This window comes from Galeopterus variegatus, unplaced genomic scaffold, assembly GCF_000696425.1.
Source record: "Galeopterus variegatus unplaced genomic scaffold, G_variegatus-3.0.2 Scaffold50, whole genome shotgun sequence".
Lineage (NCBI taxonomy): Eukaryota > Metazoa > Chordata > Mammalia > Dermoptera > Cynocephalidae > Galeopterus > Galeopterus variegatus.
This window is the reverse complement of record NW_007726161.1, coordinates 1,222,921-1,237,354: the sequence shown is the minus strand read 5'-3', so window position 1 is coordinate 1,237,354 and position 14,434 is coordinate 1,222,921. Positions and strand designations below refer to the sequence as shown.

The 14,434-nt window shown below is 42.4% G+C and overlaps 1 protein-coding gene across 5 annotated transcripts in view; it reads left to right on the top strand.

The window, feature by feature from the left end:
- Positions 1 to 14,082: 14,082 nt before the first annotated feature.
- Positions 14,083 to 14,434, top strand: part of SRSF10 (serine/arginine-rich splicing factor 10) — a 13,673-nt gene continuing 13,321 nt past the window's right edge. For all 5 annotated transcript variants that reach the window (XM_008573135.1, XM_008573128.1, XM_008573143.1 and 2 more), the window contains exon 1: positions 14,083 to 14,256. In XM_008573135.1, coding sequence (XP_008571357.1) covers positions 14,192 to 14,256 — 65 coding nt within the window. In that variant the 5' untranslated portion in view covers positions 14,083 to 14,191. The remainder of the gene's footprint in view (positions 14,257 to 14,434) is intronic.

Here is a 14,434-nt window from a genome sequence, read left to right as displayed (position 1 = left end):
TTAAAAAAAAAAAAAAAAAAAAAAAAAGAAATGTATCGATTGTACATATTTATGGGATACAGAGTTATATTTCAGTACACGTATACAGTGTGTAGTGATCCAGTTACAGTAGTTAGCAAAGTCATCACTGTAAAAGTTTATCATTTTTTTGTAATGAGAACATTTAAGCTCCTCTCTTTTAGCCATTTGACAGCATATAATGAATTTTTTTAATTATTGTTAATTATGGACGCCTAGCACTAGTATATACCAATAGAACTTATTTTTCCTATTTAGCTGTTATTTTTTGTACATTAACCAACCTCTCACTATTCTCCCTCCTCTCTTCCCTTTCCTGCTTCTAGTAACCAAAGTTCTACTCTCTCTTTCTAAAAGTTCAACTTATTATTATTATTATTATTAGCTCTCACGCATGAGTGAGAATGCGTGGTATTTCTTTCTGTGCCTGGCTTTTTCACTTAACATAATTTTCTCCAAGCTCATCCATGCTGCTGAGACTGGCAGAATTTTGTTCTTCTTTATGGCTGAGTAGTATTCCATTGTGTATATATACCACCTTTTCTTTATCCACCATCAATTGATGGACATTTAGGTTGGTTCCACATCCTGGCTTTTGTGAATACGGCTTTGATAAACATGGGAGTGCAGGTATCTCTTCAACATGTTGATTTCCTTTCCTTTGGGTATATACCCAGTAGTGGGATTGCTGGATCATATGGTAGTTCTATTTATAGTGACTTGAGAAGCCTGCATACTGGTTTCCATAATGGCTAAACTAATTTACAATCTCACCATTAAAACTGTTTTTAAAACCACCCCACACAAGATTTGAAAGCAGATTAAAAACCAGCATAATATATTTGACATGAACGTAACTGGAATAGAGTTATCCTTACTGTATATAGAAATCTTCAAAATCCTGAGAAAAACATTTACATCCCCATGGAAAATGGGCAGAAGAAGAAATACAGATGGTTGATAAACATGAGAAAAATCTTCATCTTCACTAGCAACCAAATAAACATGGTTTTAAGAAGTAAAAATTTTAATCAATGAAAAATGGCAAACTCTTTTTAAGATAATATCCAGAATTGGTGAGGTGGCTGACAAAGGCTGAGAAAACTCCTAGCTCTCCTTAGATTTCACCTCCCTTCCTGAACAAGACTGAATCAGGTCCTCCTCCCTTGATTTTCAGTGTCACCCTTAATCTACATCTATTACACCTCATTGCTACCAGCTATTTACATGAGGTATCACCCAGTTAGATTTTAAACCCCTGAGAACTTGGCTTATTCTTCCATTTATTCCCAGTTCACACCATAGTACCTGGATCAGAGTATCAAATCCACACATTTATTGTGTATTTACTGAATGAATAACAAGAGTGACATTGGTGCAACCTTCCCAAAGGGCATTATGATCATGTATGTCAAGTCCTTAAAATTGTTCATATTCTTTTTCTTTTTTTTTTTTTTTCCTTTTTGTCTTTTTTTACTGGCCGGTAACGGGATCGCAACCCTCGGTGTCACGCCTGTACCGGGGACTGGCAACGGGATCGCAACCCTCAGTGTTGCACCCGCGCCACGCTCAGCCAGTGAGCGGGAACCGGTCTCCACATGGGATCCGAACCCTCGGCGGGAGCGCCGCCACACTCCCAAGCGGCGCAGTCTCCAGTGTGCCACCAGGCTGGCCCAGTTCATATTCTTTTTTGACTCAGCCATTCAACACTGAGGAATTTGTCCTTAAAATTTTGCACATCTAGGGGCCGGCCCGGTGGCGCACTGCTACAGTGCACTGCTTGGGAAGTGCGGCGGCGCTCCCGCCGAGGGTTCGGATCCCACATACAGACCGGCCGCTCACTGGCTGAGCGAGGAGCGACACCGAGGGTTGAGATTCCGTTGCCGGTCACGAAAAAAAGACAAAAAAGAAATTTTGCACATCTAAGATGCACAAAAAGTTAGATGTACAATGATGCACATCAAGGTTAGTTTTAATAATGAAGAATTGGAAACAATACAAATGTCCAACACTCAGTAATAGATTTTTTTTTCTACTTTTATAGCTTGTTTTTTAAAATTATGGTAAAATACACATAACATATGATTTTCCTTTTTAACCATTCTACAGTGCACAATTCAGTGACATTTGGTACATTCACAATGTGTTGTGCAACCATCACCACTATTTAGTTCCAGAACTTTTTCATCACTCCCAAAGGAAACTTATAATATCTATTGAGCAGTAACCCCCTTTTTTTCCCTCTTTCTAGGCTCTGGCAACCACTAGCCTGCTTTCTGTCTCTATGGATTTTCCTATTCTGGATATTTCATATAAACAAAATCATACACTATGTGGCCATTTGTGTCTGGCTTTTTTCACTTAACATAGTGTGTCCAAGTTTCATCCATGTTATAGCATATATCAGTACTTCATTTCTTCTTATGGCTGAATAATATTCCATTGTATAAATATACCATATCTTATTTACTTGTTCATCAGCTAATGGACATTTGGCTTGTTTTAACCTTTTGGATATTGTGAATAGTGCTGTTATAAATATTCATGTACAAGTTTTTGTTCAATCACCTGTTTTCAGTTCTTTTCAGTACATACCCAGGAGAGGAATTGCTACATCATATGGTGATTCTATATTTAACTTATTGAGGAACTGCCAAACAGTTTTGCACAGCAGCTGCACTATTTTACATTCCCACCAGCAATGCACAACGGTTCCATGGATTAAAATTTTATTACACACTTTTGCTGTGCTGGGCTGTCCTGCCAAGAATAAAACAAAGGTTTTGGTTTTAAGAAACTTATATGCTCAGCAGAGAAAGTCAGATAATAAACAGGTAAATAAATACTGATCTTCCTTTGATTTTTTTCAACCATTTAAAAATATAAGAACTGGGCTGGCCCGTGGCTCACTCGGGAGAGTGCGGTGCTGATAACACCAAGGCCATGGGTTCGGATCCCATATAGGGATGGCCGGTTGGCTCACTGGCTGAGCGTGGTGCTGACAACACCAAGCCAAGGGTTAAGATCCCCTTACCAGTCACCTTTTAAAAAAAATAATAAATAAATAAATAAATAAAAATAATAAAAATAAAAATGTAAGAACTGGCCAGTTGGCTTAGTTGGTTAGAGTGCAGCCTTGCAACAACAAGGCCAAGGGTTTGGATCCCCATACCAACCAGCCACCAAAAAAAAAAAAAAAAGTAAAACCATTCTTAGTATACAAGCCATACCAAAAAAGGCTTGCAAGCCAGGTTTGGCCTGAGGGCTATAGTTTTCTGACCCCTGGCATAGATTCTCACTTACCAAGACTGATCTAGCTGCTGCCAACCTGCCAGGTACAAAAATCAATGCTGAGCCCCCATACTATACCTCACAACCAGTTACAACCAATCCTGATGAGCAGGAAGAGGGAGAGCTATTGCTATACAATGCAGGTTGGGAGGAACATGTCTGGAGCCCAGGTGCTGCATGTGGGTCCCTCTAGATATTTTTTGCCAATTGCGAAGTAACTGGACAAGTGCTGAAACCCTGGCCTTAGAAGGGTGTAGGGGAGGCAAAACTTTTCTGTACCCTCTTAGGGGCTCCAGCTGGGTCTGCGAATTAAATTGACATAAGACAGATTAATAGGAGAAAAGCACACCAAATTTTACTTGGACATGGCAGCCCCCAGAGGAAAATGAAGACCCAAGAAGCAGAAAAACCTAACTGCTTATATTCTGGGTTGAACAAAGAGGGGTAGCTGTGGAAAAGTAACAGATATATATGGGGAGACTGAAGGAAAAGAAGAATTATTTTAACGAGGTCTGTTTGTACAGATTTCTCTCTGCCTGGACTCCCTATCTCTAGTAACAAGAGTATTTCTTTCCTTCTGGTCTAGGGAGGGCATCTATCACATGGGATTTTGATCTGTTTTCAGGAAGAAAAGGGGAGATCAGAATGTCCTTCTTGTACCTGCTATTTTTCAAGTAACTTTAGCTAAAAAAAGAAAAAAAAAATCCTTATGCCAAAATGGCATATTTTGGGGTGTCATATTCTGCCACCCTTCAAGGATATGGTGACCTAGGGTTCAGACCACCACCAGGTAAGCCATTGAGTTTTGCAGAAGTGATAGCCGATGGCAAGGGTAATGGAGGAGAGAGAGGATGAGTACCAGTTGTGGCCCAAGACCATTTGCAGCTATAGGGGCTATCGTTCATCCCACTAACCTCCTCTTTATAAGAGAGACCCGTGGGACCCAGGAAGGAGCTATCCGCAATCATATAAGGAAAAGGGGATTTGGACGGAGCAAGGCATGAACCCCAGCCACCGTGGAAGTATGCTGCTTAGATCCCCCTTCAACAGTGACCCTACCACCAGGTGTGTATTTAGCTGACAGCCTCTGCTGCAGCACCTTCAAGATTCATGGCAGCATTTGAGCTGAGGCCATGCATTTTCCAGGCAGCCCCAGACAAAGACTGAGCATGGTGGGGGTACTAGAACCTGACCATTTCTGCCCAACCTAGGACTCTTCTATAGGTAGCTTTTTTTTTTTTAGAACTCTTCTATGGGTACCCGGGGCTCCCTGTAGAGATGGTAAAACTTTCTCAGAGCTGTACCAAAGCATGAGATTCTCCCTACAGTCCTTCTTCCTTCCCTCTCTCCTTTCACAGGGTCACATCTGGTCTGAACCCTCCCTGCCTTCTCTTGCTCCCTTTCCCCTTTATATTTCATGGGCATTAATCTCAATAAATCTCTGGCATTTCTCACTACCTCTTGGCATCTGCTTCCCAGAGGACTCACCATATGACCTAGTAATTCCACTTCTCTATATTTACCCATGAGAAATGAAAGCATATATGCACAAAAAGACTGATGCACAGATGTTCATAGTAGCTTCATTGATAATAGCCCAAAACTGAAAATAACCTAAATGTCCAGCAACAGGTCAATGGGTAAACAAATTATAGTATAACCATTTGTATTAGTCAGGGTTCTCCAGGGAAACAGAACCAATAGAATATGTACATCTATACTGAGACAGAGATAGATAGATATCCTACAGTAAGCTATGGCTCCCTGACATATGTATATATATGAGGAATTGACTGTGATTATGGAGGCTAAGAAGTCCCAAGATCTGAAGTTGGCTATATATATATATATATGAGGAATTGACTGTGATTATGGAGGCTAAGAAGTCCCAAGATCTGAAGTTGGCAAGCTGGAGACCCAGGAAGCCAATGATGTAGTTTCAGACTAAGGGCAAAAGAAAAACAGTGTTACAGCTCAAACAGTCAGGCAGGAAAAGTTCCCCCTTATCCAGCTTTTTCTGTTCTAGTTAGGTCTTCAATTGATTAGATGAGGACCACCCACGTTAGGGAGGGCAATCTGCTTTACTCAGTCTACTGATTCAAATGTTAACCTGATCCAGAAACACCCTGGCAGAAACACCCAGGATAATGGTTTAACCAAATGTCTGGGCACTGCATGGCCCAGTCAAGTTGACACATACAATTAACCATCATGCCATACAATGAGATACTACTTGGCAACAGAAGGGAATGAATTACAGGTATTTGCAAAAACATGAATGAATCTTACAAACATGCTGAGCAAAAGAAGCCAGACACAAAAGAGTAAACATACTGTATGATTTCATACATATGAAATGCTATAAAAAAGGTGAATATATAGTAAGAGAAAGCAGATTAGTGGTTGCCTGTGGCCAGAGGTAGATGGGAAATAGAGTGGGATGACACATATGGGAATCTTTTGGGGTGCTGAAAATGTTCTATATTTTTATTGTAACAGCTCGTACATAGGTGTATACATCTATCAAAACTCACTGAAAGGTAGTACATATAAAATGTGTGCATGTTATATGTAAACTATAGTTTAATAAACTTAATTTTCAAATATTATCTAATTTCAACTAAACTTATCTTCACAAAATGGATACATGGCTTTACAAGTTTCCTTCAAAGAAGCTGTAGTTTGAGGATAATATTAATACGCAAGCATAACTGGCTGACAGTTCTACTCCCAGAACAAACTCGCCTAATCACTTCCAGTATAGGCTGCGGTGTGTTCCTCCCCTTCCTGGTACTCAATTTCCCTGCCTATAAAGCCAAGAGTATGGGCTGGACAGTTAGCTCAGTCAATTAGAGAGCATGGTGTTATAACACCAAGGTCAAGGGTTTGGATCCCAGTACCAGCCAGCCACCAAAAAGTAAAAAATAAAAGCCAGAAGATTAAACCAGAGCAGCGATCTTTTGAACTACAGGAGGTCCCAAGCAGGTGGGGATTAGAGTCCTGTAGGCATGGTTTCATATACTGGATAAGAATTTGTATGAACAAGTTCTATGACTTTAAAAGAATGATTAAAATCCATGACCTCTAAGGGCCAGCCCATGGCTCACTTGGGAGAGTGTGGTGCTGATAACACCAAGGCCACGGGTTCAGATCCCTATATAGGGATGGCCACTTAGCTCACTTGGGAGAGCGTGGTGCTGACAACACCAAGTCAAGGGTTAAGATCCCCTTACCGGTCATCTATTAAAGAAAAAAACAAAAAATCCATGACCTCTAAAGCTACAACATTCTACTAGTACTTCAACTGTTTACCATGCTCTTTTGTTACATTATACCAATTGTTACTTGTTAGCCTGGATAATCAGCCTACAAAGAATGAAAAGCCTTGGCAATTCTATAAAGCCTTTAGGGCAGTTCTCAGCCATTTTTCAGCCCCTACACATCCTCTAAACACTCCCTGGTAAACCATGGCTCCCTGACCCACTTTTCTAGGAAGAGAAGGGAGATGTGCTGTGGCATTTAAGAGTCAGGCTCTGAAGTCAGATTATCTGCCTCAATTTTGGTTCCAGCACGTAAGAGCTGGCACAATTAAAGGCAGGAGCTATCACTGCGTGTTTTTTATGCTCGTGGAAATGATGCAGAAGAGAAGGGAAATTGAAGATGTAGGAGAAAGAGGGGGAGGGGCTGGCCTTAGATAGGAGGAACAGCCCTCCACCGCAGGGAAAAGAAGGGCTGGGAAATGTGGTTCCCACCTGGTGGCGGTGTTGGTGACAGGAAGATGAGCAAGTCTCTTCCTTTGTTTCCATTTTCTTGATGCTATTAGCTGAGAATGAGGAGGGGCAGAGGGTGTTGGAGGTTTGAGGATAGACAGAAATGAAAAAGAAACTCTGGGGAAACAGAGGAGTGAATTGACTAAGAAAACAGTACAATTGCCAGGCTGTGCTGAGAACTCACTTGATGTTGTGGTCGTAGGTAAAGTGGGAGGCCAGTCTGCACGGTGTAGGTTTCTCTTCAGCTCATATGCAGTCGCTTGGATACAGGCAGAAACACAATGGTGTAACAGGGATCAAGGTTTTACCAGAAGAGGACAATCCAGAGGAGTGGGAGCCAGGGAGTTGAAGACAATGCAAGGAAGTGGCAATGGACCTTGGAGTCTAACCTGGATAAGGAGCGAAGTGAGCACTTGAGTTTGACTTTCTGTTACTTCACTGTGCTCAGGTGTAGTGGGAAATAAATGAAGCTTGGGTTTTTGTGTTTGTTTACTTGTGTGTTTTGTTTCAAACAGGCTCTGACTACAAACACATTCATAAAGCAAGTGTCCCAGTGACACATTCATAAAACATGTAGACACCTTTAAACAAGCGGACTTGTCTATTGAACTTCGCCTGTTGTTACCTTCCGAGATTAAACAGTAATTGATGGGCAGTTTGGCTGTTATAAAATGAATCTGATTAAAATTAACACAAGTGAATTATGAACTATGTAAAACTAAAATTTAACAAAAATGGTGTACTGTGCTGTCTTGAGAATTCCTTGAACACACAAGAGATGTCTCATTTATTTTATCCCTTAATCCTTATTGTCAGAAAGCTTTACAGTGTCTTGAAGTCTCAGTTTTCTCATCTGTATAATAGAGAGAGCCTTAGTAGCTACCTCATAGTAGTGAAGAATAAGTAAGATAATGCAGATAGAATGTTTAGCACCGTATCTGGTATGTCATTAGTTCTTATCCAATGATGATTTTATCATTATCACTATCATTTCTACATAAATCAATTATACTACAAGCAGGTAGTGAAATGTACTCTTTTAATATATACACACAATTCTTCCTTTGTCTATTCTTCCTTACAAACAGAACTCTGATTTTGTTGAGGATAACAGTGGTTAGCCTCCCTGGAGAACAGGGTTCATCAAGGGGCTCAGTTCTGGCCAATGAAGTATTAGCAAGACTAACGGCCAAGGAATCATTGGATTGACCTTAATGATAGTTCCTTAGGTGTAAGGGGTAGGTGGTGACTCAGCTAGCATGTGCCTTTTGCACTTTGTCCTACCCTTCCTTTTTTTTCTGGGATATAGATGTGATCCTGCAGCTCCAGCAGCTATATTGTGACCATGAGGCAATTTGCATCTAGAAACTAGCACTGGGCATAATAGATAGATAGATAGATAGATAGATAGATAGATAGATAGATAGATAGATAGATAGAGAAAGAAAGGAAGGAAGGAAAGAGAAAGAAAGGAAGGAAGGAAGGACGAGGCTGGATAGAGTCTGGATACTTATGTCCTAAAGCTGCCATACCATGCAACTCATTTTTTGTATAATAAGCTGACTTCTCATTATATAGACAATAAACTCCTAATTTTTTTTAGACTGCTCTGTAAACCTCAGTGTAGGGAAAATGTGGGAAAATGGTCAGGGCCCCTCAGATGTTCAGAATCTTGCTGAGCATTTGATGTAAATACACACGTGCACCCAGGTGTTCCTTGGCTATTGACTAATGTAATTGCATATGTACACCCAGGTGTTCCTTGGCTATTGACTAATGTAATTGCATATGTACACCCAGGTGTCCTGGGTTATGGACTTAAGTACAAAGGACAAATAGCTGTGATCCATGGGGCTCCCCTCCCCCACCCCAGGGGGCCATCAGGAGGCTGCCACTGCTGCTGGAGGCTGTTGCTGTCAGTGCCCCTGGGATGCCCCAAGAGACCACCACCACTGCTGCTTCTGCTGCTGAGGACTGAGCTCCTGTCATCTGCCAATGGCTCCCAGGCTCTTTCCCAATTACCTAGAGCTTGTGGATCTGCTTGTCAGGGGTCTAGTGACCCAGCCTGGCATGTGAGGGGTTTGTGACCCAGTCTGTACAACGGGTTTGAAGGGTCTGAGCCCTAGCCCTGACAATGCAAATGGAAATTTAGTATAACTAAAATAATGAAACGTTTTGGCTTTAGTTATGAATTGCCTAACCAGACAATTAGCATAGATATTGCCTCAACCCGGCAATTTGCGTAGTTGTGTAGCTTGATACTCAGTTTCCTCATCTATAAAATGGGGAGAATAAATAGTAACCTAGCTTATAGGTTTGGTGTGAAGATTAAATGGGTTAATATATGTGGCTTTAAAACAAGTAACTGAAAACCATGAACAAGATGACCTCTAAAGCTGTAACATTCTACTGCATCTCCAGTTGTTCCTCCAGTTCTCTTGTGGGAAAAGTGCCTGGCATTTAGTGCTCAACAAGTATTAGCTATCATGATCAAGATTCTTATTATTTTGGGGTTTTGTTACTGGCTATTGAACCCAACGTATAATTGGTACAGCAACTATTAAAAATTGTATTTATTAGAACTAATGGCCAAGGAAAATATTCTTAATGTTTAGGGAAAAAAACCATGACAAAGCCTTATATATAGTATGGTTTTGACTTTAACAATTATAAATAGTGTTGCTTATAACTTAAAACTGGGTAATTTATAAAGAAATTTATTTATTGAAATTTCTTAGTTTGGAGGCCAGAAAGTCCAAGAAACATCTGGTGATGGCATCCTTCTGAGTGGGAACTCTGCAGGACCCCGTGAACAGGGTGTCACATGGCAAAAATGGGTTGAGCAAACAAGTTAAACTTCTCACTTGCTCCCCTTATAAAGACACCAGAACCACATCCATTGTAACTCATTACCTCACAAATGGATTAATTCACTCTTGAGGGCACAGTCCTCATGATCCAATCACCTTTCAAAGCTCCCAGCTGTCACCTACCATAATTGGATTTCCTACCCACTTAACACTGTTAAAATGGAGACTAAGTTTCCAGTATGTGAGCTTTGGGGGGATACATTTGACCCACATACATAGAAATACACCCAAATTTTTCTAGTAATTAACTTCTAAGTTAGGTGCAGGTGATTTTTGTGCTTTACATTTTTCATTTCCAAGAGTTTAACAATGAATGCACAACATTTATTACTAGGAAAAATGTTACTTTAAGACATTAAAATAAGACTAAGATATAACAAGTAATTCTACGTTAAGCAGATTCAAGGTAGCCGTCTAGATGCTGGATTAGTTCATCTAAGGAATATGATAAGCAAATGTGTGTAGTAATTGTAAATTCACCCACAGAGTAGAACTGGTGGGAGCCAGGGGTTGAAAGGAAAGCCTTACAGAGGTAAATTGATCAATGTGTATATAGGCATGTGCTCAAAAGTCTCCAACTTACACGTAAGAAATGTGTAAATGAGAACGCTGAGTCCTCAGTCTGAGGAAGTTGGCTTGCTATCTACTCACTGGACTGAGAAGGCTTATAGGAAACAGCAGGCATGTCTTATTAAACAAATTAAATGAACATGATTCTAATTGATTGTTTGCCCATGGAGACCAAAACGGCCCTGAGCACTAACCGTGGCAATTGTCTGAATTAGACAACTGCACCAATAAAATTAATGTTTTACTGACTCAAGGCTTATGTTCTACTTATGAAGACAAGCTCATAATTCCACTTGTTGAACACAGAATTTGTCCCTATGAGTCTCCTTCCATCAAGCAGCTGCATGGCTGAGTGTGGTGTCTGCTGTCACTCACAAATCAAGAAAGAACTGTGTCAGGATCAAGGAAATTAATAGTTACCTACATTTGGGCCTTATTTGTGCAGTTCTGAGAACAGTTACCCAAGGAAAGTGGTTTTCTGACATAAGTCTGACATAAATAAAACAACTTCAAGAAGAGGTCTGTCAGGCTAAGGCTCACATACCCTTCAAACCCGTTGTACAGACTGGGTCACAGACCCCTCACATACAGGTCCATGAGCTAAGTAATTGGCAAAGGTCCTGGGAGCGGTTGGCAGACAACACAAGCTCAGTCCTCAGCTTCCTCAGCAGCAGTAGCAGTAGCAGCCTCCTCGTGATGACCCCCTCCCCCGCCCCGGGGCATCCCCGGGGGCAGGGGGCACTGTGGATCAGAGCCGCTTGTCCAATAACCCAGGACACCTGGGCGCACATACGCAATTACATTAGACAATAACCAAAGAACACCTGGGCACACATGCTATTTACATCAAATACTCAGCAAGATTCCGAACCCCCCGAGGGATCCTGACCATTTATCTTCACTTTCCCTACAAGGTCCAGTGCCAACAGACCATTTTCAGAGATTAACATTTGGGCCTTCAAAAAAAAATTACCAGCCCTGGATTGTTCTCAGAATTAAATACAGTGCTCTTACCACACTGGGCAGCACTTTTGTGAGGGAATGTTGTGCTTTCCAAATTCCTTAGTGTGTCTTCCCATCTCTCTCTCCTCCCCCACCAGATTTGTAGTTTAGTAAATTGCCCAGCTGAAGCCAAGGTTGGCTGAAAGGAGCTCACTTTTTTCTTCTTTTTTTCATTCTAGGAGTTCACTTTCTATTCTCTCTACTTTCCCCAGCATCATCTTTTTCAAGGTTCTGGGATCCTAAAACACAAAAAATCGAGGGACACTTCGTGTGTGAGATGAAGAGCAATTCCAGTGAGTTATAATATTCGTACCTCACTTGCTCCTATTATTTCTCTAGGCATTTTGAGTAATTATAATAATTACTAACATTCAGGGCCAGCTTCATGGATGTGCTACCTGTGCAGTGGAATGGGCCCCACACTCAGAAGGACCCTGCAGGGCCGGCCCGTGGCTCACTCGGGAGAGTGCGGTGCTGATAATACCAAGGCCCCGGGTTCGGATCCCATGTAGGGATGGCCAGTTCGCTCACTAGCTGAGCGTGGTGCTGACAACACCAAGTCAAGGGTTAAGATCCCCTTACCGGTCACCTTTAAAAAAAAAAAAAAAGAAGAAGGACCCTGCATTTGGCTTAGTACTCTATTGTTATCACCTTGTTATTCTTAACAAATTTTGAACAGGGGCTTTTCATTTTCAATCTGCACTGGGCCCCACTGGGCTAATTATGTAGGCAGTCCTGTTAACACTAATAGGGCACTTACTATGCACCGGGCTCTGACCCTAAACCTTCACCCTATTACACATGAGTGGCTGGAGTACCAACTGACTGTGTAAGGTTCCTCCAGTACTTAAATAATTTGCAGAAGTCTATTTTCTTCCACTAAAAAGTACTTAACTGAAAGGGACGGGGAAGACACTTGATCAGCAAGGCCTTCCTAGACAACCTGTTTTTAAAAACAAATCCCCCCCCAAATCTATCACATTATTGTTCCTTTCATACCAGAAATCTGCTGTATCTTTTGTTGTTTACTTACTTTATGTCACTGCCCCAGAAACATAAGCTCCATGTTTTTCATAACTGAATTTTCAGTATCTAGTACAATGTATCAATAAACGTTTTAACAAAATGTCCAAAGCCTCTTGGGAAACAAACGTAGAAACAGCTCTGCTACAAAGTGCTACAGACTATCACCACCTATATCAAATCCCTTAATTGCGCTGGATGCTGATACATGCAAAAATAATGTGTTCAGAACCTTTTGTAAATTATCTCATTTAAGGGCCGGCCTGTGGTTCACTCGGGAGAATACGGTGCTGATAACACCAAGGCCACGGGTTCGGATCCCTATATAGGGATGGCGGGTTAGCTCACTTGGGAGAGGGTGGTGCTGACAACGCCAGGTCAAGGGTTAAGATCCCCTTACCGGTCATCTTTTATTAAAAAAAAATAATAATAAAAAAATAAAATATCTCATTTAAATGAACAGTACCTGAGTCCCCGCTATCTGCTTGGCCCCATGTGACATGCCAGAGGTATTCACAGGTGGTCCTTTATCTTCAGAAGTTGTGTCTGAAAGAGCAGGGAATAGTTGTCAAGGGGATCTCCAGGGTCAAAACAATACTAAACATAATTTGCCTTTCTCATTCTCTCATAAACGAAGAGTGGAGTCTTCGAGAGGCTACAAGATATGATGTGTGATGTGTGTTACTGTGTCTTAAAATTTTCTCCATTTTAAGTTCTAATCCAACAAATATTAATGCATATAACCCACATTAAAATAATAATAATAATAATAAAGCTCTTTGGGGTCTTCCATAATCTGTAAGAATGTAAAGGGGTTCTGAGACCAAAAAGTTTGAGAACCACTGCAGTACAGGAAAGATGCAAACCCGAGAAGCCATTAGCAACAAAGAATACACTATAGATGACAATGGAAACTAAAACGTGAGGTTTGGTCCTAACCAGAAGGTGAGGACTGGCCTTTAATCGGGAGCAAACTGCGTGGACAGGGGAGATGACCAAAAGTGTGGGTGAGAGTCAAAAGCACGCAGGCCGCGCGTCCGCAGCATGCTGGAAGCACTGGACAGACGGTCTGAACTCTCTGCAGAGAACTCACCTTCCTTTTCACACGTAGTACTAGAAGCTGTAAATGCTTCTTTTGCTGGCCAGGGATCTAATAAAAGCCAAGGCATGACTTGGACCAGACAGGAGATTTTAGGGCGGTCTCACCGAATTATAATGTTTAAAAATCTGTCACTTAGTAATAGCTATGAAGTTTGGCGTAGGGGATTAAACATCTGCTTCCTGATTTGGGGGGTAGGGGAATGCAAGGCAGAAAAGGGCGGGAAAATGAACTACTCAAGAAAGAAAGCGCTGGGGGGAGGGGAAGAGGCAGCGCAAAAAGCCAATGAATGAGACTGAGGCTGCGGGGAGGGCTCCAGCCTTCCGCATGCGCAGGCGCCCGCCTGGTGATCTCGCGGGATAGGACCGTTGCTGGTTCCAGCGTAGCGCGGAGGTGGGGGGGAGGTGGAGGCGGGAGTGAAGTCTCGCGAGAAGAGGCGGTTGCCGTAGCGGAGCCCTTTGGCTGTGTGTGTCTTGGGATCCGCCGCTGGACCTGCGGACGACGTGCTGAGCCCGTTAGTGCCCCTGGCCGAGCCCAACGCCGCCGTCATGTCCCGCTACCTGCGCCCCCCCAACACGTCTCTGTTCGTCAGGAACGTGGCCGACGACACCAGGTAGGTGCAGGGCAGGTACCCTGGGCCTACACGGGAGGCCGCAGGCGCACGGAGAGAACCCGAGCGGCGGCGGTGGCACTGGGACGGGGGAGGGGAAGGGGTGAAGATGGCGGGCCCCGTGCCCGCTTGGGCGCCCGGGCGAGGCCGCGCCGCCGGCCTCCGCCGCCCCGTGGGAGCG